Source organism: Camelina sativa, unplaced genomic scaffold, assembly GCF_000633955.1.
Source record: "Camelina sativa cultivar DH55 unplaced genomic scaffold, Cs unpScaffold00519, whole genome shotgun sequence".
NCBI lineage: Eukaryota > Viridiplantae > Streptophyta > Magnoliopsida > Brassicales > Brassicaceae > Camelina > Camelina sativa.
In genome coordinates this window covers 14,893-42,309 of record NW_010921720.1, presented here as the reverse complement: position 1 = coordinate 42,309, position 27,417 = coordinate 14,893, and the positions used below count along the sequence as shown (strand labels likewise).

The following is a 27,417-nucleotide window of genomic DNA, read 5'->3' as shown; positions in this document are numbered from 1 at the left end:
CTGGAATTTTTTCCTCTGTATGACCACATATAAATCACTTTCACATGTTTGTGGTTATAATTTTAATGGATATGTTTCTTGATGTTGGCTCTCGTCATTTTGTACATTTTTACCTCGACTTGCCTCTTTACATGTTAATAAAAGCTATCACTTTGTTTGAAATTAACCTTAAAACCAAAAGTACAGTCCTGCTCTACTCTGTAAAGTATACTGATAAATGATAATGATTAGCTAGACAAAAACGAAGTCATTTGTCATTTTCCTTAAGAGTTTTAGGTATGGGACTACTCGGGCCTAATGCTAATGATGTTTTGGGGTAAGCCTATTGCTATATACATCTGTATCCTTTATGATGTTAATAGCTGTGTACTCTCATTATTGACATGAACTAGGTGTATAGTGGAGGATAATGTTTTTCAGAGTTCTTATCCATCTTGTGCACAAGTATTTTGTTTTCTTGGGTCCGTCCAAGATTTTTTCATCATGTTGATGCAATCTATCGAAGGATATGTTATTTTGAGCAACTCGCCTCTCGCATATCCTTTTACATATCCATTACTGTACATTTGCTGACTTAAAAACCTCCAGATACCTTTCAATTTGATTATAAGAATAGCCACANAAATGATTTAGGAGAGTAATGCAAAAAGAAATTCTATTGACGATGCTCCACAACATGACATTGCCATTGTCGGTGGTGGAATGGCTGGTAAGAAATGGTTGCTGCTAGTCTTGAACTTCATTTGATCAGTCCAGTCACACCTGAAACAATATCCTTCCTCAAAGGTACGTTACACTACGTTCCTGCGATTCTTTGTTTCTGCCCGCAGTTTCTGCTCATTATTCTTCCAAAATGGCATGAATTTTCTAGAATTGGCTAAAGAAGAGCTTCCCAATTGTAGCATGAGCTTTATCTAAGTTTAAGATGCCGACTTGCCACTTCGAACCAAGATCTTTGCTAGTCATTGTCTTGATTTAGTCCATAAATATCCTATTAGTTATATCTGTGGAATCATGTATTTGGTTTAAATTATACAGGTACTGGTGCCTAAAAAATACATTGAAGCACAGGGACATGCCTATTTTGATAAAATGCAGGTAATGATTATAGTCTTTTACATTCCTTCCAAAGCTTCTGTATGATGGCTGCTGGAATTTTTTCCTCTGTATGACCACATATAAATCACTTTCACATGTTTGTGGTTATAATTTTAATGGATATGTTTCTTGATGTTGGCTCTCGTCATTTTGTACATTTTTACCTCGACTTGCCTCTTTACATGTTAATAAAAGCTATCACTTTGTTTGAAATTAACCTTAAAACCAAAAGTACAGTCCTGCTCTACTCTGTAAAGTATACTGATAAATGATAATGATTAGCTAGACAAAAACGAAGTCATTTGTCATTTTCCTTAGAGTTTTAGGTATGGGACTACTCGGGCCTCGTATATACGAAATATAATGCTAATGATGTTTTGAGGTAAGCCTATTGACATGAACTAGGTGTATAGTGGAGGATAATGTTTTTCAGAGTTCTTATCCATCTTGTGCACAAGTATTTTGTTTTCTTGGGTCCGTTCAAGATTTTTTCATCATGTTGATGCAATCTATCGAAGGATATGTTATTTTGAGCAACTCGCCTCTCGCATATCCTTTTACATATTCATTACTGTACATTTGCTGACTTAAAAACCTCCAGATACCTTTCAATTTGATTATAAGAATAGCCACAAAAAAAAAAATCAAACGTTGATGACTTGCTGATTATGGTTATCTATAGCACAGACAGAGTGAGGATCTCTTCCGGGAAAGAGGAGCTCTCAAGGTTACTTGGTCATGGGGATCTTCAAAGCTCGGTCATACTTGTGTTTGCAAACGATCAGGACCTGAAAGTCGTGATGACTCTGGCTGAAATCATGGATGCACTTAACCGTCACAGCATCAAGAACCATCATGATTGGCATATACAAGCAAGTTGTACGGTTACTAGAGGATGGGCTCGGTTGGATTGCCCAAGAAGTTACTGTACCATTACATCCAGGGGTTAAGGGAAATGAGAGAGTATTCTTCTTTGTTTATTTCAGTCTGCTTTAAGCTGTTCTTTAACATTGTATCCTGTAGAAACTGTACATATCAATAAATGAAATCTCCCCCACCCCACATGGAACTTATAATATCGTCGATGACGAAAACTTTTCCTAGCTGGTACAAAGTGGCGGAGTCGTCTTACTAGAGTCACAAGTATATGTCAGCCTTAAGCATGAAACCCCTTTTCCTAGCTGATGTAAGAAAAAGGGTCAGTGTAACATTGTAGTGGCTCCTTTAAATCCTGAATCTCTTCCAATAATAATTTCCTTTCCGCCATGTCACCACCGAAGCTTTTGAAACTTTTCCAGCTATTTTTACACTATTTACAACTTAATCTTCGTCTGCTGCACTTCAGGGTTGTTCTCATACATGTCCTGTAGAAGCTGCAGCGATATAGGTAAGGAAGCATCTCTGCATTGATGAGTCAAGAATCTGCATAATATTTCTAACTTATCCCATAATCCAAAAAGCTTAAGGTACAGTAACATTACAAACTAAAACAAGGTGGATATATTGTTATATGTTGATCGTTAATTGAGTTTATGTCTATGTTAAGTTTATTTTATTTAGAGTCGTGACAGATTGAGGTGTGATGTTTAGTTATAGAACTACAAGACACAACGATTCACTTGTTGTGTCTGTTTGCTACGTATATAAACCTATTTTATTATGGATGTAAAAATATAGTTCGAGATCAATAAAAAGTTCTTTCTTATACTGAGTTTCTANGAGTATTCTTCTTTGTTTATTTCAGTCTGCTTTAAGCTGTTCTTTAACAGTGTATCCTGTAGAAACTGTACATATCAATAAATGAAATCTCCCCCACCCCACATGGAACTTACAATATCGTCGATGACGAAAACTTTTCCTAGCTGGTACAAAGTGGCGGAATCGTTTTACTACAGTCACAAGTATATGTCAGCCTTAAGCATGAAACCCCTTTTCCTAGCTGATGTAAGAAAAAGGGTCAGTGTAACGTTGTAGTGGCTCCTTTAAATCCTGAATCTCTTCCAATAATAATTTCCTTTCCGCCATGTCACCACCGAAGCTTTTGAAACTTTTCCAGCTATTTTTACACTATTTACAACTTAATCTTCGTCTGCTGCACTTCAGGGTTGTTCTCATACATGTCCTGTAGAAGCTGCAGCGATATAGGTAAGGAAGCATCTCTGCATTGATGAGTCAAGAATCTGCATAATATTTCTAACTTATCCCATAATCCAAAAAGCTTAAGGTACAGTAACATTACAAACTAAAACAAGGTGGATATATTGTTATATGTTGATCGTTAATTGAGTTTATGTCTATGTTAAGTTTATTTTATTTAGAGTCGTGACAGATTGAGGTGTGATGTTTAGTTATAGAACTACAAGACACAACGATTCACTTGTTGTGTCTGTTTGCTACGTATATAAACCTATTTTATTATGGATGTAAAAATATAGTTCGAGATCAATAAAAAGTTCTTTCTTATACTGAGTTTCTAATCACAATCGATACAAGATTGTGATATATTCATACTCTGTTTTTTCTCTTGCTTTCTTACTCTGTTCAAATCAAAACTCTAACATTATAACCATGCAAAGATACTTGGAAAGCAAGGTGAATAAGTAAGTCATCTAACTAGTCTTCACAAAGGGTTCAGGGAACTTCAATTAGGAAACATGAAAGGTTGAGACTTGAGAGTACCCTGGTCTGGTTTCACTATAAACCATAATGCCTGGTCTGTTAAGCCTCCCCTCCCCATTACCATGATTGTTCCAGGAATCTGAAACAACAGTGGAGGAAATTAGTTATCACATAACCATGAAGATTATGATTATACCAGTTATACAACACAATAAGGATGACGATTCAGAGAAAAAGAAAGCTAACATTTTTATCCCAAGTCCCAACGTCTTCTCACAGGTGTGGCAACACCGCGGTATATACAAAACAGAGTCGGTTAAGGGTTTTAACAATCCTCACGTGTGTGCAGCTTGGGAGCCTTGATTGCAGGAACTTGAAACCTTCTAAATCAAAGTTGGAGTCTACAATACACTTTGGCCAATTCTGAAACAACTTCCTCTGCGACTTCTTCTTCTTTTTCATCTTGTCTTCAAGCTTTATTCCACCCTTGTTCAAGCTTCTTCTTAAAGTGCATCCAACAAATGGTCTTCTCAGAACTATCGTCCAATGACTCAGGACTATCATTGCACTCTCTCTCTCTCTCTTTGTCTCTCATGTTTGTACTATTGCACCTGCTCAATTTTCCAGACACAGTTAGAAAGGTTCTTTAGTTATGTAAGAAGTAGAGAAGCTAGCAAAACAGAACATAAGCAAGGAGCCAAGGATCATACCAGCAGATTAAGCTGTGATTATACAGAGGCTTTGTGCAGAGCTTTTCCAAAGCCATTTCTCATCTGACCTGCTCGAATCTTTTCCACTGCTCGTCAGGTGCAAAAAAAATCCCACCATATTGTTACACTCGACAAATGAGGAACATAAAAAAAATTCTCTTAAATGAAAGCCACGACTCTTACTTTAGGAACTTGGAAATTGGACTTTTCTGTAATTTGTGACTTGTCCACAATTACTAACTCAAGAGATTAAAGTGATGCGTGGTTCTTGGGCATCAGATGTGATATAGCATTTGCATTTACTGCACAATGGTACTTTTATGTGTTCCATCCGCTACTATATCAGCTTGGGGCTACAACAGCCTTACTTAGAGTGGTTGAAAGCTAGTTATCTAGAGGTCTGTCGGAAAACTTGAACGCCGATCTGTCTTTGAGCTGTACTTTGGTATATACTGCATAGTAGTCTTTGAAGTTTCATGCCTCTGTGGTGGCTAGCTACAAGTTACCTAGTTGGCACAGTAAAAGCCTCACTAGCTAGGTTTTACATCTCTGTTGACATTGCCGAAGAAGGTTCCACAAATTCTCCATAACACTGGAATCCAAAAATAGGACAGAAAATGAAATTTAGACAAGTAGTGAAGCAATTTGACACCGAAGTCACCATGATTACTCTTAAGTAATCCCATAATCGAAATATGTCAAGATACATACAGTAACAGAGGTAAATTAGCTATACTGCTAGTTGTCACAAGGGTTTAGGAAACTTGAAAGGTTGAGAGTACCTTGTTAAGGAAACCGTAATGACTGGTCTGTAAAGCCTCCCCATGGCCATGACATCTTAAAATGGCACAAAACAAACAACAGCAGAGAAAATTAGTAATCACATAACCATGAAGATGAAGCAACATCAGTTATACAACACTAGAGGGATGATGATGCTTAAAAAAGGAATGCTCACACTTTTGTCTTCATCAGCACCAAAAACTCTCTTTTAATATATAAGGTAAGAATTGAGAACCGCCGCCATTTTTATTTACTCGCCGGTTTGGTATATATACTTACATGAATAATGTGATTTGTAAGAAAGGTTAGTGCTACCATATTGTATCAGGTTTAATCGATCTGAATTATTGAAACAAATTAAAAATAAGGAATCAAAACATGTTTTTCTGATAGGAGGAGATATAAAATTGAAAACGAAAATGAACCAACTTATTCAAACCGATTTTTTTTTTTGTTTAGAAATATTTGGTTAACAAAACCAAAATACGAACCGAATCAACAAAAAAAATTCGAAAGAATTATCACACTATCACTGACCCCAGTCGAAAGGGTTCGAACCTCTCTTAGTTATCCTCTGTAAATCTTGTATGGCTAGTTATCCTCTGTAAATCTTGAGGAGGATTCAAATAACTCTACTCATGATTTTTTTAAATAATCTATATTATGAAAGTTGCTAACTCTCTCCATATAAATGGACAAGTCAGCACTGGAGAGAGTGACACATGTCAATCTAAATTAAAAGCAAACATATTTAAAATTATATTTAAAATTAAAGAGGAATTTGAAACATCTTCATGTCTTTTATTATTTTTCATATCATAAATAATTTTAATATTTATATATGAAATCTAGAGAGGCTTAGAACATGTTGATCTATTTTTTAAGTAAGTAGAAGCATCACCAAAAGAAAAAAAAAGTATCAAGAGTAAAACCAAAGATTTGCTTCATCCTCTTAGGGTAAACCATGAAGATATGAACATATGGTTTAGGCGCTAGAATTTCTCAACAATTTGAAGGGTTGTAGCAGTGACTGGTAATTTGGTTACTATTGTATAGAAATTCATGAAAGTGTGTTCTTAGAGAAATAAAAATTTTATATATGAAAAGATCGGAGTTTTGTTCATTGTCGAATGAAAGATAGTTAAATCAATGATATAATGTTGGTTTAGGAAAATAAGAAGGAAATTAAATTAAATTCTAGAGTTATATTCAAGAAATTGAATAGCTAGCAGGAAGGGAAGTTGTCTATTTTAATTATAACCATTAAAGAGTTAACCAAACTGCATGAAAATATTTTCGATAAAAGAGAATTTGAGAGTCTCATGATATATAATTGAGAAGCTTAAATACAAATATATCTAAATACCTAAGTTTTAGACAAGAATTATAGGATGTTTAAATGTTTATATCTACCAATCAAATGTGCAAATTGTATGATTATTTTAATTCCTAAAAAATATGCTGATAGTTTTTATCTACAAAAATAAGTTTAAAATAAGATTTAACTTTAAACAAAATTTAGTATTTTTTGCCTCTTCATAAAAAAATCTTAATTTAGTTTGGTAATATATAATTTTTAATTTTTCAAATGTAAAAATATAAGAAGTAAAAAAGGTATTGCAATAAATGTATATATGTATATATATATATATATCTGTATATAATAGCAAACCCACTTTTTTTGTGTCAGCTTTAATCCAACAGATGAAATTAGTTATATTATTTTATCTAACGGTTTAAAATTATTAATGATCCCAATAGTTGTAAGTTTTTGTTTTCTTCAAATGATCGTGTCTTTTCATCTTACTCCCATCTTTCAAAAATCGCACCTATTAATTTTTGCATCTCTTCGTCATACCCCCATCTTTCAAAAATCGAACCTATTAATTTTTGCACATTTTTGTTTCACACCTCTATGTTTTACACCTTTATATTTTACACCTCTTTGTTTATTATATATAAACTTTTATGGACTACAAAAACAACTTTCAAATTTTTGTTTTCTGAGTATTTTTTAAACTTACAAGTTAATAAATAAAATCAAATAATTTTTTATTGGAGTGTTTTTTAATTAACTTGCATCAATTTTCAATTCAAGGTATTTTTATATTTGCGTTGTATTGTAATAGATCTAGATAGATGTGAAGTGACCTTAGTGCAGTAGAAGGAGGTAAGTCCAATTGTAGAAGGCACCATCACACCAGGGATCAATTTCTGCTCCCTACGAATGTAGAGATTTGGCTAATGGACCGGCCAGTTGTGGCCCAATGGTTGACAAAAAAAATTATAGATAGATTTATGAAACTCACCGACCAATGACAAAAGCTTACGAATGAACATGTTTGTGTCTACTTATGAACTTGTTAGTGTCCATTCGGTTAAATACGAATAAAGTTAATTTCTTCTCTTTTAGATTATTATTATTATATGTGTGGTCATATAGTTCGAAAAGAGTATAACATCAATGATCTATAAAAACATAAACCTTCACTCATACAAAGTTTATTTTATTCCTTTTCGCATTGTTCTATTTCTAATAAACCTATTTTTGGGGGTCAAATTTAATCTAACGGATGAGATTATTTTTATTATCTCATTTAACTGTTTAAAATTATTAATGATCCCAACAGTTGCAAGTTTTTTTTCCAATAATCGTGTTTCTTCTTCGTACTCCCATCTTTCAAAAATCACACCTATTAATTTTTACATCTTTTTGTTTTACACCTCTACGTTTTACAACTCTGTATTTTACACCTCTTTGTTTATTATATATAGATTTTTAAGGACTATTAAAACAAGTTTCGATTTTATTGTTTTCTGAGTATTATTTAATTTTAAACTTACAAGTTAATAAATAAAATCAAAGAATTGATTTATTGGAGTGTTTTTTTTTTTTAAATCTGTATATATAATAGCAAACCCACTTTTAAGGGTCGATTTAAATCTAATAGATAAGATTATTTTTATTGTCTCATCTAACGGTTTAGATTTGTTAATGATATCAAAAGTTGCAATGTTTTGATCCAACAGATTTGTTTCTTCGTCGTACCCCTAGCTTTCAATGTTTGCACTTGTTAGTTTTCTAAAATTTTGCAATGTTTTGATCCAACAATTGTGTTTCTTCGTCGTACCCCTAACTTTCAATCTTTGCACTTGTTAGTTTCGCACATTTTTATTTCACACCTCTTTGTTTTCACACCTGTTTATTTATATATACAGATTTTTATGGACTTTGAAAAAAAAATTTGTTTTTTTTAGTATTGTTTCACACCTTCAAGTTTTAAAAATTTTGAGTATTATTTTCTTTCAATTTATTAATCACCACTGATTCAATTTATTAATCACCATTGATTCACTCATCTTCGTTAAAATTTGGATTGTTTTATTTATTGATTTCATCATCTAACTTTTGTTTGGTGTCGTTTTCCATTTAAATCACATCAATCATCTCTTCCAAGTAGTAATCTATGTAATTTATTGTGATTTTTAATTTTTTATAGATTTATATGTTTATATATTATAGCAAACCCACTTTTATGGGTCAATTTAAATCTAACGGATGAGATTTTTTTTATTATCTCTTCTAACTGTTTAAATTTGTTAATAATCTCAAAAGTTACAATGTTTTGATCCAACAATTGTGTTTCTTCGTCGTACTCCCAGCTTTCAATGTTCGCACTTGTTTTTGTCCTACATTTTTGTTTCACACCTTTTTATTTTTATACATAAATTTTTATGGACTTTGAAAAGAGATTTTGTTCTTTGATAACACCTCCAAATTTAAAAATTATGAGTATTATTTTTTTTCAATTTATTAATCAACATTGATTCACTCATGGATTGTTTTATCTACTTTATTTATATATTCAATTATCTAACTTTTGTTTGGTGTCATTTTTCACCTAATACCCACATCGATCATATCTTCCAAGTATTAATTTAGGTAATTGATAGAATAATGATTTAGCTCTTCCTCCCTGCTTATCTTATTATTTTTTTTTGTAAATTTTGATAGAATAATGACTTAAATTTTGTTTTATGTGAATATCTTTCAAAATTGATTATCTGAGTAAGATTCAGTAAGGCTTGATTCATATAATGTGGTACCCCAGCAAAGGAGAAGTCACTTACCGGATGGATGATCGGGTTTCAGTGGACATCCCTGGCAGTGGCTCATATGATTCCTTACTGTTCGCAGCCAAAAACTCAAAATTGCTGGCATTCCAAAGATCAAGAGGTACATTCATTTCTACTATATATTTCATTACAAAAAAGTTAAAACATTTAGATAATTGTGATTCGTTTTTATTTATCTTAAAAAAACAAATAGAAGAAGGGCTAGAATTGGAAAGGAACTCAGAAAAGATTTGCACAGTGGCGGAGGGCATTTCCGCTTACTTTAATAGTCTATCATATGGTTTGTCGAATGATGGTATGTTCCTTTTTACTCTGAAAAATTAATAATAACAGACTATTAAATAACAGACTGAAAAATTAATAATGATGGTATATCATATGTGAAATCAGATTATGAAGTAATGTTTCAAATCTTGCATGCAGGTATGAATTATTCTGGCTATCCAGTGATTGGAAACCACAGCGATATGATGTCATCAGGAGGTTGTCTGGATAGTAAAGAAGATGCATTGGCCACGGCTTGTCCCTGGGACTCCCGCATACATGGCCAATTTTTTCATCAGACCACTTTCACCATACCCCTTAGGAACGTGAAGGCATTTATCAGCGACATCCAAAGTCTGGTCAAGATCGAACCAAAGGCTTTATGCGGACTCGATTTATACAATGGTGTGTTGATCCGGTATGTTCAACCATCATTTGCATACTTGGGCATCGAATTTGAGGGTATGGAATTCGAATTTACATACTATAGAAGCAGAGACCCGTTGATGCCTCGGATGTATGAAGATTTTTTCGAGGAGATCGAGCAGATGGGTTTGTTCAAGTACGAGGGGCTGCCACATTGGGGCAAGAACAGAAACGTTGCATTTATCAACGCCATTGACAAGTACCAGGATGCAGCTTTTTTCTTGATGATGAAGCAGATGTTTGACCCACTAGGCCTATTTTCAAGCAAATGGACAGACGCAGTATTGGGTTTGGGAGGCGACCTTACCGTAGATACAGAAGGTTGTGCATTGGAGGGGTTGTGCATCTGTTCGAAAGATGTGCATTGTTCCCCTACCAATGGTTACTTCTGTCGACCTGGGAAGATCTACAAGGCAGCGCGCGTCTGTGCCCACTTATGAAAATGTGTGCCCACTTAAGTCCTTTCTTTGTCCATGAGTTAGTAGGTCATTTAAAAAAAAAACACAGAAAACAGAACCACACTAGTTCAACTCTTGAGGCAACTAACTATGATTCTCTGACCATCAAATCTTAACCTTGCCTCATATTTCTTCTCTTCTACAGATTCTTCAAGGCTCCGATTCATTTCCACAATGCATTAACTTCTGAACCTACCTCTCTTCTTCCTGAGCTCATAACCTTTTGATTCCACTCAATAGAACTAACTTTTCGTCGCTGCAACTCATCATAGCTCGGCTCTATCTCTTCCTTGTTCGCCGCCGACCATCGATGATCATCTCTTCAGTTCAGGCGACTTCTTCTTTTCCTTTTTGACAATTTAGGCCTAATTAAATAAATATCGGCCCTTTTTAAAAATTTGGCCTGTTTGATATCTGGCCTATAAATCATATGCGGCTGCATTCACTAACGAATTAACAGGGAAAACCCTTATTTTTTTGTTCTTTCCTTAATTAATAATTGCAAGATCTGTTGATTTTTAAAAATGGAAAATTCGCAATAAAAATATTGTATTTCTTTGTAAATAATATTATTTTTCCTTTTTTCTTTTCTTTTTCTTTATTGCGTTGACTATAGTATTTTGGTAATTTTCATAATTGCCAGTCAGAAATTTCCTTAATAAACTTTTTAGTATATATATATATATATATATATATATATATATATATATATATATATATATTTAACGATTTATAAGAGGAAGACATATTCATAGAGAGAAAAAACGAATTGAAGATGATGAAGATTTATATTTTTATATTTATATTGCTTGTTACAGGAACATCATCTTTCAAACCTTATCGTGGATGTAGCGTAACAAAAGGTTATGAAGATTTTGTTTATTGCTTAGACTCTTTGAGTCCGAATACCCCATTCATCCCTCCTATTCCACAATGCTGTAACAACTTAAAAATTGACAAGATGTATTGTCTTTGTGATGCTGTCAACCCTCGATTTGCCGAGCAGTTTGATGTGAGAAAGCTTAGCTTACTGTCTCACGCATGTGGTGATCTATTAGTTCCAGGCTCTTATTGTGGAGGTAATTAAACATTAATTATAACCACTTTTTCATATATATTTATCTCGTTTTTCCATCTATAACATATATGATGTAAGTAACATTAAAATCAAATTCTCATATTGGTGTTTGGTGTTTCAGTATACAAAGTTCCCGGTGGTCAATGAGAGGAGAAAAGAAACATATATACTTCCTTCTATGTATTGGTTATTTGGTATTTTATGATGAAAGCAGACTTATTTAATTATCTTAAAGCAGACGTACGTAGCCTTCTAAGTGTTTTTATTGCAAACGAATGATCTGTTACATCTTTAAAAGCTCAACCTTATACAGTCTTTGACGTCTCATGGTGTATAGTTTATAATTGAAAACTTAGTTTATAGTTTATAATATTGGACATCACAGTTAGTTTATAGTTAAGAAATGTAACGTCATATGTATGTACCTCTGCCAAGTAGTGTGGTTCTCCAAGCTAGCCTTCACAATTTTACTCTTGCAGTGAGTCCAAAAAAACAGAAAAAAGAACCACACTAGTTCAAGTCTTGAGGCAACTAGCTATGATTCTCCGACCATCAAATCTTAACCTTGCCTCATATCAGCAATTTAAGTGATACCCCTGAGACTCTTCTTACAGCTACTGGAGAACCAATGATATAACTTACAGCCGTAAAAAAACATACATTAGTCCTTAAACAATATCTTCTCCTTAAAAGAAATATCCCTGAGAATAGATTAGCCCCAACAAAACCTGCTAGGCTGCTATATGTTTTCTTTTAAGGAGGAACACTAAGCCGTCGGTTCAATATTACCATCTAAAACTTCAAACAGCTGCAACCTTTTTTATTATCAAGAAACTGCATCTAACCAAACATTGGTTGATAGCGATACTCATATGAACTAGCATGCTAAACCCTACCCTACATCTTGTGGTGTGATAAACACAGCTGCACCTCTAGAAGACAACCACTTGGTAGACGTGATTTTTAAGTCCAAGCTTTTTAATGCAGCAGACAACTCTGTCTCGCGACTTCTTCTTCTTCCTATGTTTCCTGAAACTGCAATGAAGAGAGACCTTCAAGGCTACGATTCATTTACACAATTCTAACTTGTCGTCGCTGCAACTCATCATAGCTCTTCCTTGTTCGCCGCCGACCATCGATGATCATCTCTTCAGTTCAGGCGACTTCTTCTTTTCCTTTTTGACAATTTGGGCCTAATTAAATAATTATCGGCCCTTTTTAAAAATTTGGCCTTGTTTGATATCTGGCCTATAAATCATATGCGGCTGCCTTCACTAACGAAATTACCAGGGAAAAACCCTTACTTTTTTTTGTTCTTTCCTTAATTAATAATTGCAAGATTTGTTGATTTTTAAAAATGGAAAATTAGCAATAAAAATATTGTATTTCTTTGTAAATAATATTATTTTTCCTTTTTCCTTTTCTTCTTCTTTATTGCATTGACTATAGTATTTTGGTAATTTTCATAATTGCCAGTCAGAAATTTCCTTAATAAACTTTCTAGTATACATATATATATATATGTAATGATTTATAAGAGGAAGACATATCATAGAGAGAAAAAAACGAATTGAAGATGATGAAGATTTATATTGTTATGTTTATATTGCTTGTTACAGGAACATCATCGTTCAAACCTTATCGTGGATGTAGCGTAACAAAAGGTTATGGAGATTTTGTTTATTGTTCTAAGTCTTTGAGACTGAATACCCCATTCATCCCTCCTATTCCACAATGCTGTAACAATTTAAAAATTGACAAGATGTATTGCCTTTGTGATGCTGTCAACCCTCGATTTGCGGAGCAATTTGATGTGAGAAAGCTTAGCTTATTATCTCACGCATGTGGTGATCTATTAGTTCCTGGCTCTTACTGTGGAGGTAACCACTTTCTCTAAAATATTTATCTCGTTTTTCCATCTACAACATATATGATGTAAGTAACATTAAAATCAAAGTCTCATATTGGTGTTTGGTGTTTCAGTATACAAAGTTCCCGGTGGTGGTCCATGAGAGAAGAAAAGAAGCATATAGACTTCCTTCTATATATGGTTATTTGGTATTTATGATGAAAGCAGACTTATCTATCTTAAATTATATGTTTGTGAAAATATTATCGACCATATATATTTTCATCAATAAAAAGGAATTCTATTAATTGTGTTCTTGATTACTACGTATGTACCACAGACCACACGCAAGAAAAAAAAGAAAAACCCTCCATTAGATAAATCCAGGTGACGAACAAACATACTCCATTTGAAATAGTACAAACCCTCCTTTGTGATCTTATATCTCAAATATATATAGGTGAACAAACCAAAGACCTTCTAACTAGGAAACTTATAGTAATTAATACACTATAAGCTTACACCATCTCCATTGATAAGTTTGTTAACAAATTGCTAAAGTACAAATTTTTGAACTAAGAACTTTTTAAAGATCAAAGAAAATATATGCCTCCATTGATAAAGTTATAAAGCAAGTTTCTTAACATTTTTTTGAAAAAAAAACAAGAGAACTTTTTTTACAACACAAACTTGATCATTGCTTCCAAACAAAATTGCAGACACTGTGTTGTCTGAAACATTTATACATCCGCTCAGATTCACCTTCACTAGGCCAACAATTTTGCTCTGAAGTAACTCGCTCACACCTGCATCTGTCACTCCATCTAATCCATAGAGTTCAACATCCTGAAGCTGATGACAGAAGTTCCCCAAGAAAGCAAGACTTGCATCCCCGAACCCAAGGCAGCAACTGGTTGATAGTAGCGGTGATTCTGCGTTGAAGTCCCTGATCCACAGACAATTTGCCAAAGAGAAAGCCTTCACATTATTAATTTTACTAATATCAATTCCCAAATCACATTATTAATCAAGTGAAGACAGAACATGGTACCTGAAATCATAGGGGCAAGAAAAGGTGACCCTCTCAAAACACCCGCAATCTCTCACTGTTTGACTTAAACAATATCCATGAGATATTTGACTTAGACCATAAAATTGACACTAAAGTAGATCGACATCAGAACTACCAAATTAAACTCATACGATAGAGTCCTTCTTTACCGATTCATTCAATAAAACTATTAGTTAAATCTCAAGACTCAATTAAACTCAGAATCTGATCATCAAGTAACAATACTACATAGTGCAGAATCAAAAAGAATCCGGAAATCAAAATCAAAATAGAGGATCTCAACTCTCTCCAAGCTACTCAAAGCCCCCAAATTATTTCCAATTCCACCATAAAATGAAGCATTGCCTATTCAACACTAAACCTAATCACCAATCAGTAGCTGATAAATCATAAAACTGGTCTTTTTATCAGTGAAGTTATGAAAGATTGTAGCTTCATCGTTGCATAAACATATCTCACACCGCAAAGTGACATCAAAAACAAAGAAGCAGCGAGTGAAATTAAAGAAAAAAACGTCACCTTCGTTGATTTCGAATTCTATCGTCCTCGAACAGATCCACCTTGAAAATCAAGCAAAATCACCTCGTGCGGGTATGTTAATGTGGAAGCAAATATTTTGGCAATGGAAGAGGCAACTGCTACATCACGAGCATTGAGATTATCAACTGATTTATTCACAAACCTTTTTTTTAGTTGATCTCATCTCCACAAAGGTTTTACCGTTTTCTTTACTTCATCCAATTCAAAAGATTTATGGATCATCAGTTTGTACCTTTCTTGGCCAAGTAGACTTTGATCATCTCATATGTAGGAAAGTGAATGGCAACATGACTGATACCAGCTAGTGCAGGCACAAGACCACTGGTTTTGGTAGCACAAAGAGCGAGAGAAATGGAAAGACTTTTAAAATAAATAAATAAAAAAGACCTTTGATATGCTAACAGAAAACAAAAAAAAAAAAAAAAGTGTTGGCAAGATGGAAAAAAACCTGTACAATCCTCGAATCCCCTCTTCGTAAGCTATCCTCCTTAGAGCAGAAAGCGTACTTTTGTATGGCACAACTCCCGCTCTCATTCCTTGTGTCTGAAGGAGAATCAATAAGGTGTTGGAAATAGATTCTTATCGTGACACAAATTAACAACATTCTAAGTTAGGTGAGGTTCTTGAGGACTAAGTAATTTAGTTGTTATACCAAAATAGCTTGGTAAAAGCAGGTGTTGTGTATACTACAACTAATTAACGTTCCCCACCTTGTTGTTTCCTTATGATTGCATAGATGAAGCAAAGAAAAAGAAAAAAAACGGACCTGAAGTCTAGTCTTGACAACCCAAAGAGGATTTGTGGCAATGGTAGTAGCAGCTCCAGCACCAGAAGCAGCCAATACGTTAGCACCAACGCTGAGTTTGCGATCCACATCTAATTACAAACAGAGAAGCAGTTTGATTAGATGAGGTTAATATTAATAAGGGATTAAGAAGGTTTGTTTTTTCTTTTTGTTTGAGGTAAAAAAAGCGCTACTACTAACCTTTTTAGCAAAGAAAGCTCTTGAGTTGAGCTGGTCATACATTGTGAAATAAATCTGCAAAAGTAAAGTCTTACAGCTCCAATAAGTCCAATAGAATCCAACAAGTGGAAAGACGAATCATATATAAAGAAGAAGTTAAAAAAACTCACGGCCCAATTGGAGAGAAGAGCCATCACAGTTGAGCAGTCCGCGGTATAAGCCACGCATGCCTTCTTTCTTAAAGATCTGCTCAAGACTGCCAACAATTAGACTACCTGATCAGAATAAAGTAGATGATATATATCAGCGCAATCCTCGAATCCAATTCCCGAGTTGATCAGAAAAGAAAAGAAAAAAAAAAAGGAGAAACCTTTGATGTTGGCATCACCGAGCTTGGGAAGCCCATGAACTTGAAACCTCGTTTTTATAACATCAAGAGGACAAACAAACGTAGCCGCAAAAACCCCTGAAAAAGAATCAGAAATTTTTTTCAATCAATCAAAAAAAAAAAATTCAAGAAAAAAGTTTAGTAGGAAAGAGAAGGAGATCAGAGCATATATATATATATATATATATTTAAATATATATATATATATATATATATATTTAAATATATATATATATATATATTTACCAGCGGCGGCACCGGCGGCTGCATTACAGAGGACGTTTTTGGAATTAGGAGGATGAGAATTAGCGGACATGTCTGTCTTGGATCTGAAAGCAGAGGAAGAAGAAGAAGAGACTTGAGGAAACGCGTCGCCGAAGAAGAAGAGACTTGAGGAAACGCGTCGCCGAAGAAGAAGAGAATAGCCAAAACGATGTTTCCTCTCTGGAGAGGGATTTCGAGGCGAACCAGCGTCGCATTGCCGAGAAAGAATTTCTGATCCCAGTCACCGGCATCGCTCGAGAAAGAGTCGTGAAACGAAAGAGAGAAAAGATAAAAAAAACACGCGGAAAAACAAAATTTCTTATTTAATTAGTCCGACCAATCATAAACCGACACATACACAATCCTTTAACAAAAATTGCTTTAACATAGGATGGTTTCTTCTATTTATTATGTATTTTGATTTGGGACCCATTTTGATTTAATTTTAATGTTAAGCAACTTTTAAGATACGCTTAGAAATCTTCGATGGAGATGTCCTTAAAGGCAATGTCTTCTCAATGCATGGCTTACCATCCAAGATCACACTATTTGGTCGCTTAACTCTCATATCATCATACACCTCGGAATGAGTTAAAAGGGAGCTCAACTGCTTCCTTGTCTCCTGAACCTGAGTTTCTAAACCTCAAATATGTCTGCATATGAAACAAGAAATGGCTTCTCAATTTTAATCACAAACGCAACTGGGAGATTCTGGTGGACAGAATCTCAGAGAACTATGCACATCAAACTAGGTTTTAAATATTATTCCGCAGTTATATATATTTCACTAATTAAACCTCGAACCAACAGTTCCATGTAATATGATGTTCAAGCTATTACTAGAGTTGCCTCTACCAATGTTACTGGTGTTGGGAGATTGCCTCACCATGATACATAACAATTATTGACAATCGTTCAGTTTTCTTGCTATCAACCGGTATATATATATATATATTATTTTTTTTTTTCCATAAATTTAATTTCATATCAAACTAATTTTAGATGCATTAAAAATATAAACTTATTCAGTGAAAAAAAAAATCATTCTTGTAAACTTATAATTTTGTTTCCAAAGCTTTTATTAAGACTCCGATAAAACAAATTGTTTCTAGTAAAATTAATTTACTTGCCCTTCAGTCACTGGGGCATCTACTGGCAGTGGCAGATCCCTTTAACAAGTATTCTCTCAAGCTTGATAACGTAACGTCCTTCTGCTCGGCAATATGGAACATATTTGGAAAAAAAAACATACATATTGACCTTCATTTTTTGTATTTTTAAAAGTGTTAAAAATGTTGTTGATTGTTAATAATGGTAAACTAGTAATACTTTTGTATTATTTTATAAAAAATGAAAAAATATCTTGACCTTGATGTTTTAGCAATGTCTAAATTTGTGTGGTTTAATGTAGCTTAATATTTTAGGTTTCATGGTGATATTTCGGGATTTAGGTTTTGTTTTCGTTAATGCAGTGACATGATTTTCTTTTAAAATTATTTAGTTGGTTTTCATGAGATTTCGAATGTTCCTTAAGATGAGTTTCTTTTGTGACTTTAATAAAGATGATTCCTGAATAAGATGATTACTAGGTATGGACCCGCACGTACGTGCGTGATTGATTTCAAAAACTATGTTTACTATAAGATTTGTAATATATTATGTACACATAGAATTACATTTGTAGATATAATTATTTGTTAAATTATTTACAGTTCAAAATTATATTAGTTTGGTTTCATTCAGTTTGTGATTTTTGAAATAATAAAAGTTTCAGCATAAAATTAAGATTCACAAAACAACATACCCGAATCTAACGTTTACCGAATTAGTGAGTAATCAGAATTGTATAAAACTTGTAAATTATGAAACGGATAAAAACCATCAAAAATATTAAAACTTCTTGAAACGAATGACCTAAATTCTTAAGCGGGTCAAACCCGTCCCGGTAGCCATACTCCATAAGGGATATAATATTTTTTTTATCTATAAAAACCGTCATNGACCCGCACGTACGTGCGTGATTGATTTCAAAAACTATGTTTACTATAAGATTTGTAATATATTATGTACACATAGAATTACATTTGTAGATATAATTATTTGTTAAATTATTTACAGTTCAAAATTATATTAGTTTGGTTTCATTCAGTTTGTGATTTTTGAAATAATAAAAGTTTCAGCATAAAATTAAGATTCACAAAACAACATACCCGAATCTAACGTTTACCGAATTAGTGAGTAATCAGAATTGTATAAAACTTGTAAATTATGAAACGGATAAAAACCATCAAAAATATTAAAACTTCTTGAAACGAATGACCTAAATTCTTAAGCGGGTCAAACCCGTCCCGGTAGCCATACTCCATAAGGGATATAATATTTTTTTTATCTATAAAAACCGTCATTCGAAATCTTTAAGAAATAATATTAAAATATATATAAGATTTTATATTTTTAATATGTTAATTTTGAAATTAAGGAATCTTTAATATATGTTAGTCTTATATATCAGAAATTTTCTATATGGAAAACTGACAATTAGGATTTACATAAGTTTAAATATTTTATAGTTTAAAATAAATTTAAGATGCGGTCAAATTGTTTTTGAAAGATTTTCCAATATCTATTATTCAAAGTTATAATTTTGAGTTAACAATTAGAATATATATTTTTTACATATCATGTTATAATTTTTATTATATTATAATACATAGGTTTTGAAAATAATTTCAAAAATATGTAGAGGATAATATTTATTAATATTTGAATAATATTTACCAATTTTAGAATTTATAGGAACAAAATATTGTGTATATAAATAAATTGAACAGTAATGGCAGTTTTATATAATATTATAGAATATTAATGGCAAGTAACTAATAAATTGAGCACAGAACTCTCTGACCATGACATGTCAGCTTTTCTTCAAGAATGTTTCTCTTTTAATATATAGGGGATGATTTATAAATGTGAACTAGTTAGGAGAGAAAAAATGAATATGGACTAGAGCCATATAGGAAATTTGAACCGTACAAAGTGGAAAGTTGAAACAAACTGGAAGTGAATACATATGCTACCAAAGAGAAGACTATTTTCCTCATCTGTCTCTCAACTGTTATACATTTATACCAATAGAACCAAAATAATTACACCAAAAACCGGATTTAATCATTAATCCGAATGATTTTTTTATGTCCTAGGCTCCACATATACTAGACCGCTCTAGTCAAACTGGCTACTAATTAAGCTCCGAGTTCAATTATTTAGGTAGCGAAATACTCCCTCTGTCTCACAAAGATTGATATTTTGGGATATATTTTTGTCCCACAAAGATTGATGTTTTGCAAACTTCAAGAAGTAATCATTAAAAATATTAAAATTTTTGAATTGTTATTGGTTTATATTTTCTCTCTCTACCAAAAAATAATTATAAATTAATTAACAAATAAAAACTAAAAATTTTCTTAATATGTGTGAAAGTCTCAAAACATCAATCTTCATGAGACAGAGGGAGTATCAAATATAACACAATGTCCCATACATAGATAATTTAAATCGAAACCACAACTGTTCATTCTCTTATTTTGTATTTATAATAAACAATCCAAGTAGGAAACTGAACTGTGCGAACACATTTATGGGAAACTTAGGACTTCATATTCATGATCTATTTTCAAAGGAGATTCCTTGGATACAGGTCGGTTTTCAGACCATAGCTCCAAGTTAACGGTTCCACAGTCCCAGTGGACAATACATTTGAAGACCTGACTAACATCGAACCTGTTTACCAGACGTAGATTGAGGCTATTGTCCACCAACATCCATTCACCTGGAAGAAACATAGAAGAAGATTGTTTGCCCACAAATGTTATAGTCGATCAATAAGGAAAGGCTCTTCGCATGTTTAAAGTTGCTAAGCCTCTGCTGGTTTTTTTAGTTCTTCTTTACTGCTAAGCTGAACTGAAGGATCACAACCCTCTCTCTATTTGATTAGAAAATGGGAAGAGCATGAAGATACTTACCATGTGGGAGATGTTCCCTTCATATAGTTTCTCTCCAGAATTTGGCCAAACTTCATGCTTTGAGCCATCAGTCGATGTGAAGGAGACAAAAGATTCAGTTGGATGCAAAAGAGTGAAAGTTGGATGGACTCTTAAGCATACTAGCCTGCATCGTTTAGTAACCAGAACCATAAAGACCATCATTTTCCAGACAGAAGGAAAAGAAAAAGACAGAAGAATTTGAATGGTTAACTTGCACACTCTACTTACTCAAACTACTCAACAAGATTACAATATATTGGTATGTATGCCAGATCCAGATCTTGCAGCTTGTCTTACGAAAGTCTATGTACTCTTTTTTCATTCTTGGTAGAATATATGATGTAGATAAATTATTGCAAAAACATAGACATGATGCAAAAAGAAAGGAAAATGTGAAGTAATCACGCAAACCTTGAAAATCCACCAGAGCCAGCACCAACACTACGGGCTTCGATGCTAGAACTCGGGGAATGTCAATGGGTATACTTATTTGCCGCCGAAGAACCAGTCCACCACCTACATCACCTTCCATGATAAGAGATTCTTCTTCTCCTCCATGTTCCAAATTTCTCCTACACGAGATGAAACTATAAATTGGGTAACATAAATAATGATAACAAGAAGAGAGAGGATAGTTGTGTGTACATGTCAACATCATTACATGCAAGAAATATGCATAAGTGGAAGAGATCGTCAAAGTATAAACTCACTCAATGACATTATATTTCTCAGTACATCCAGCTGACCGGTACTCAGTACCACTGTACTCTTCATAACCATTGATATCTATCCTGCTATGAAGCCATTGGACTCCTGCAAATTGTAATCAACCAGAGTTGTAATCCCTGCATATTCAAAATTCAATCTAGACATAAAATGATCAAACAGTCCACCATACGCTGATTCTAAGGTTGTAAAATTTCTATATATAACTTAGTTATTTACATTTATACGACCATAGAAAAAAAAAAAACAAGTGTTAATCATGGCAGGAGAAGGTTTTTAGGGAGAGCTAATAGGAAAACTTGAGAAAATATAGAAATGCAACCCCTGTTGATCCTCAAAAGATCGTCGAAAGTATATCTTTCTTATGCGATTTGCAACGTTTTCAAGCCTAATAGTACGTATACAAAAATAAAAGCAGTTCATCGCTGCATTACCTGATGGAACATGTGTCATGGACCATATCCTTCCACCAATCCAAGGAACTATATTAAGTTTCCAATCACCGCTGTTTAGCTCAACTGGTTCCTTTGAAAGTTCCATTCCCTTTTGTCCAGCTAACATTTCCTTTTCAGGAATCAGTTTTGTATTTTCTACAATAACACCCTTAGAATTAATATCTATGAGAATTAAAATTTCGGTGTAGCTATTTCATGATGAGTATGTAGAAAATACAAAATTGATTCCTAATTATAACTACAAAGCTTATTAGAAAAGTAGCTATAGACAAAATTAGAAGATAAAATTTACCCATATGAAGTTTAAAGCACTCATTGCTTGTAGATATTAACTCTAAAACTTCATTTTCTGAAGGCATCTTAATGTGGATAATTTCTCCATGCATTCCCCAAGCATCAAGCTGTTTAACATTATCTATATTTAATTATTTTGAACTTATAGTTACACAAAAAAAAAATTAACAAGAGAAGGAGCAGTACCATTGCACCGCCTCCTAGTAATAATTGGACATGAACACGGCGCTTTGGCCTCTCCCACTCTCCTTCACTATTTGAAACCTTGACAGTAACAGTGGAGAAGTGTTGCTCAGCAATGTAGTGTGTAATTAGAAATCTTCCTTTAGTGTAGCCATATCCATCTCCATCATCCTCAAACAAGATTCCTTCAGCTTTCCCTAACCGAGACAATGTAAACTAGTTATTCTCTTAATTTACATTATGATATCTATCTCAATATAAAACATAGCTATTTGATAAATAAGTTGAAACAAGAAGACTAAGAGAAGTAGAAGTGTAGAACTTACCATTTTCATCTAATGACACAAGTAGTGTCAAGTCATCTGACAAACTAAATTCTCCAACATGCAGATGTGGAGGAGCCAATATTATGATGGATCCACCTTGTAAATATAATGTCGGTAAATCCTGACATCATGAAACGAAAAATGTAGAAAACGTAAAAGAAAAAAAAAATTAAGTTATTTTCCAATGAAATTAAAGAGAAACGGTGACCACAAGTGTCAGTGACCATACCGGATGTAAATCTTCAAAATCAAATCTCAACCAATTTCCTCTAGGCATTATGTGTTGCAACTCGTGTGATCCCTGATTAGATAACGTGCTAGATAACGGTAGAAACAAACCAAAGACAAGTTGATGAGAATAAATGTTTGGGAGATGAGTAAATAACAAAAATTGCCTCAAACTATTTACAATAAATGACTTATAAAGAGAAAGACTATAAGGTGAATTTTTAATGATGACTGTGATGATATTTATTTGTGTTATATTATCAAAAAAAGGTTAGAAACACTTGAAACATCTCCATGACCAAAGCTTACAAGATGTAAATATATCATGAAGCCCAACAAATGGTTCTAATTACTTCAACATTCTAAAACTCCTAGTACATCTAAATCTGGTCATTTTTCTTTCCAAAAATTCATTGACATAGCATTGAAACACTTCGTCATGCAAAATGATTGAATGGGAAGAAGAAAACCTTGCATATATAAGAAGTGGACCCAAAAGAAAAGCATTTTCGATAGTTCTTAGCCGGGTATCTTTAGGATCTGCATTAAGACAGAACGAAAAAGTTGAGTATGAGATTTGATTGCATAAGTTCAAGAGATTGATTACAATCATTTACACAAACGTACCAGCAAAAAAGATTGGAGCTGCAACTGGAGCACCAGTTGTATGGGAAATGTAAAATAAGGTGTAAAAATGTGGTAGGAGTTGGTAACGCCTCATCAATGCGGCACGGCAGACTTCCTCACACTGATAAAAATACTAAATTTCATAAGTGACATAAAAAATCACAACATATGAATGGTTGACCCTTTTTTTTGTCAAACGAATGGTTGACTTTCTTTAAGGCTGCAAATTTGTAAGTAGTTATCTTTCTTATTTTGGTGATTAAAAAAAAATGTTTTAGTGATGGCTCTTACAAGATTTGCAAGCAGAAAAGTACCTCTTCTCCGAATGACCATGGCTCATGATCATCAGTGGCCACCTCAGAATGGCCACGACAGAATGGAAACATAGCTCCAATGCCCATCCAACGTCCAAATAGCCGCGGAGTTGCATTGCCACCAAAGCCACCGATATCTGGCCCTGATAAAGGCTGACCACTAAGCCCCTAAATGCAGTTTAATTGATTGTGTCACAGTTTAAAGGTGTTTATTATGGTATGAGCAAGAAAATAGATTAACATCATGCTTTTTCTTTATTAAGGATGTAGCAAACACCTAAAATATTTACCAGCTGAAGGACCATGGATATAGACATATGTAGATGCTCCCAGTTTGAAAGGTTATCTCCTGTCCAAGTCGCAGCATATCTATGGCTACCTATGAATCCAGCCCTTGTCAATACAAAAGGTCGCTTATTCTTATCAGCTAGCTCCATCCCTTCATAAGTTGACCTTCCCATCAGCGTCCCGTAGACCTAGACAGCGAAAAACTTGACAAAGCTAAGTTGAAGTGCCTATCAACGTACACAAAGACAGGTAATAGTACATTCATAAGAGACTTAGGATCAAAAAAAGAAAACCATGGAGATACAGGTAATAGTATTATGTATACATACACAATACCACGCTAGAACGGTGATAATCCATAAAGCCAATAACCCTCTGCATACTTATATAACATTAGATGTGCGTAGAGAAAATGTGAGATTAGAGTACAACAAGAAAGTTACATTGTGGTAGTGTGAGTGGTTATGAACACCTCCAAGCTCATCATCTCCATTATGAATATTGTTCTCCGGCATCGTCTTTGTAACGGTCTGGGCATTGAAAAATAAATACACATGAATAATTGGATAAAAATGCTACCTAAGAAATCAAAAGATAAAAGCAAAGTAGACCAAATTACGTTAAAAACTGCTGGCTCATTCATATCGTTCCATATACCATCAACACCGTTTGACATAAAGTCCTTAACCAAATTAGCCCACCAAGAGCGAGCTTCAAAGTTTGTATAGTCAGGGAAAACGCAAAGCCCCGGCCATACTTCACCTGATGAAACCAAACATAAATATCCAAAAATTTGCATACATATCAAAATAACATAACAAGACGGCATAACAATCATAAATTGAAAGTGATATATACCAATAAATGGCTTCCCGTCTGCTTGTCTAACCCAAACATTATTTTTACTTCCGCTATCGTAAGCAGAATAACCTTCCTCCTGCTTTATCCCAGGGTCAAGCATCCAGACCGCTTTGAAACCATTGTTATGGAGATATTTTGCCAAAGCACTAGGATCCGGGAAACGCTCCTGAACATAGTATTACATAAATTTCTTATAATGTCAATACCTAAAACTTGTAAAATTTAGTCTACGTAAACCATGGTAAGCACTGATAAGTTTCTACTTATTGATCTAAACGAATAACCATTCATGCCTTATCAAATGTGAAACAGCGAAAGCCATCCATGTAGTCTATATCCATCCATATCACGTCAGCAGGAATCTTCTTATCACGAAATGTTTGAGCTATCTGTAATCATCAAGGTAACTGATCATAAAGTTGCATTCCTCTCTTTAGCTTCACTAAAGAGCCCGAATATATATATGGACAAAAACACTGACCTCAGTTACTCTCTTGTCAGACATATAACTAAAACGGCATTGGTGGTAGCCTAAGGCCCACTTTGGAGGCATAAAGACAGTTCCTGATATATAGACAATATAACTTAATTAAACAACAAATAGTATTAACCAAGGAGAAGTAAAAGAAGAGAACAAAAAGTAAAGACGAAACACTAGTCTCAAACCATACAACTTGCATAAACAATGATCTTTTTTTTTTCAAAAAACCAAATAAGCACAAATAAGAAATTACCAATGGCATGCGACAAGGACTCCAAGACAGCAATAGGTGAGGAGAATGGACCAAAGGTGATTATCGGATATGATGTAGGGGCGATAATTCTTATAATTCCCTCTTTCCTTAGATCAATCTAGACAAGAAAATATATATCAATACAATGAAAAAGATAGATATAGGTCCATAAAAATTGAATGAGTCAACGAGCTAAAATAATCATATATATATACCTCACACTTTCGTGTTGTATCAGCAAGAACCCCTAGTGTTTCTCCAGTTGGAAGGACTACTAGTACCCATGGATGTGACTGGTACAGTGGAGTGGTTCCAGGGCCATATCCCCATGCATCAGTGTTCCATGTAAAAACCTGAACATTATACTCACCAAATTAATTAGGGTAACGAGTTGATGATGGTTTCTAAGTGAATGACTCACCCGTTTCCCTGTTCTTTCCAACTGGCCACTAACTTCTCCCGTCCCATAAAACGATGTGCCCGGATAAAACTGCATCACAACTCACAAGTTAGCATTAAGACTTAGGAGTGACAACCTTTTGCTCTTGGATCATGTCAAAATTGACATCGAAGACCAGTTTGAGAAGAAAAAAAGAAATACAAACGCTAACCTCAAAAGTGACAACTTGTTGCTCCTGAATACTATCACACGTCGGAATATATGTTGGAATACTTTGAGATACAATAGGCACTTCCCTGTCTTTGCTGTTCTTAAATGAAACACTAGGGAATGCGGCTTCCTAATGCTCCACGGAACAGTCAAACCGGAAAACTCCGTGCTCCAAGATTGGCTCATAAATCATATCGGTTGGAGCCATATCTATTATATAGTTTCCGAGTTATCTGCACGTATGGTCATCATAACTAGTAATTATCCTTGTATAACCCTTTTGTTCTGATGACGTAATTCTCCAAACAAATAAGGCCATAAAGAAACAATTAGTCTCCAACTAAAGTTTAAATGCTATACTAAAACTTATTTACCATCATTCAAACTTCAAAGTAAGGTTCTACATATATTGTCATCTAAACATGAACAAAATAGCAAAGCAACACACCCGCAGATCTTTTATTTGGTTTTGAATTCAACGTTCTAACAAAATCGATATTCACTTTCATCAAAAAAATAAGTTACCGAAATACTGTTGCAATAACTGTCCAAAAAATAGTTGTAATATCCAAAGTAAAAAAAAAGAAATTATCTTCCAAATGAGAGAGAGATGAATTATGAAGGATGTGCCAAAAGCTAAAGCGAATTGAATGATCGATGAAAAGTGTAACGGAGTAAGAAATAACCTGACAGTGTTCTTAGCGACGACTTCAGCCAAGGAAGTAGTGAACGACCATTAAAGAAGAAGGTCGAATCGAACCTCTTTGGCTAATGAATAATGACGATGATCATACTCTCAATAATAATAAAAATGAGATCGCCATTGGCTGATAATTATATATAATACTCGCAATAATTTCCACCAGCTTTTCTTTGCTTCTTCGTACTATTCCACTATCTTAACATAATATCATATTATCTTTGTTGTTATAAAAAAAAATCTACATAATAAAAAAATTTGGCGTAAACAAAAAAGTATAATTAATAAAAGATTTCAGTACAAATTAAACTTTGAAACTTCTCTATTTTTATTGATTTGTTTTTATAAAAACTTATTTTCTGACATTTAAAAGAGAAA

General features: G+C 33.7%; 1 protein-coding gene, 1 long non-coding RNA gene and 2 pseudogenes across 2 annotated transcripts; 2 read left to right on the top strand and 2 right to left on the bottom strand.

Annotated features, from left to right (window-relative positions):
* The first annotated feature begins 628 nt into the window (after positions 1-628).
* LOC104773366 lies at positions 629-1,981 on the top strand. The gene is made up of 3 exons (XR_765104.2): positions 629-786; positions 1,039-1,098; positions 1,786-1,981. It is a non-coding gene; the product is annotated as an uncharacterized LOC104773366 (long non-coding RNA).
* Positions 1,982-9,308: 7,327 nt separating this feature from the next.
* On the top strand, positions 9,309-10,477 carry LOC104773365 (probable L-gulonolactone oxidase 6). Its single transcript, XM_010497959.1, has 3 exons — positions 9,309-9,447; positions 9,541-9,642; positions 9,771-10,477. Exons 1-3 carry the CDS (start codon positions 9,309-9,311, stop codon positions 10,475-10,477), a joined length of 948 nt encoding a protein of 315 aa, XP_010496261.1.
* Positions 10,478-14,221: 3,744 nt separating this feature from the next.
* LOC104773364 lies at positions 14,222-16,938 on the bottom strand (annotated as a pseudogene).
* A 3,228-nt stretch (positions 16,939-20,166) lies between these two features.
* Positions 20,167-26,588, bottom strand: LOC104773363 (annotated as a pseudogene).
* Positions 26,589-27,417: the final 829 nt, after the last annotated feature.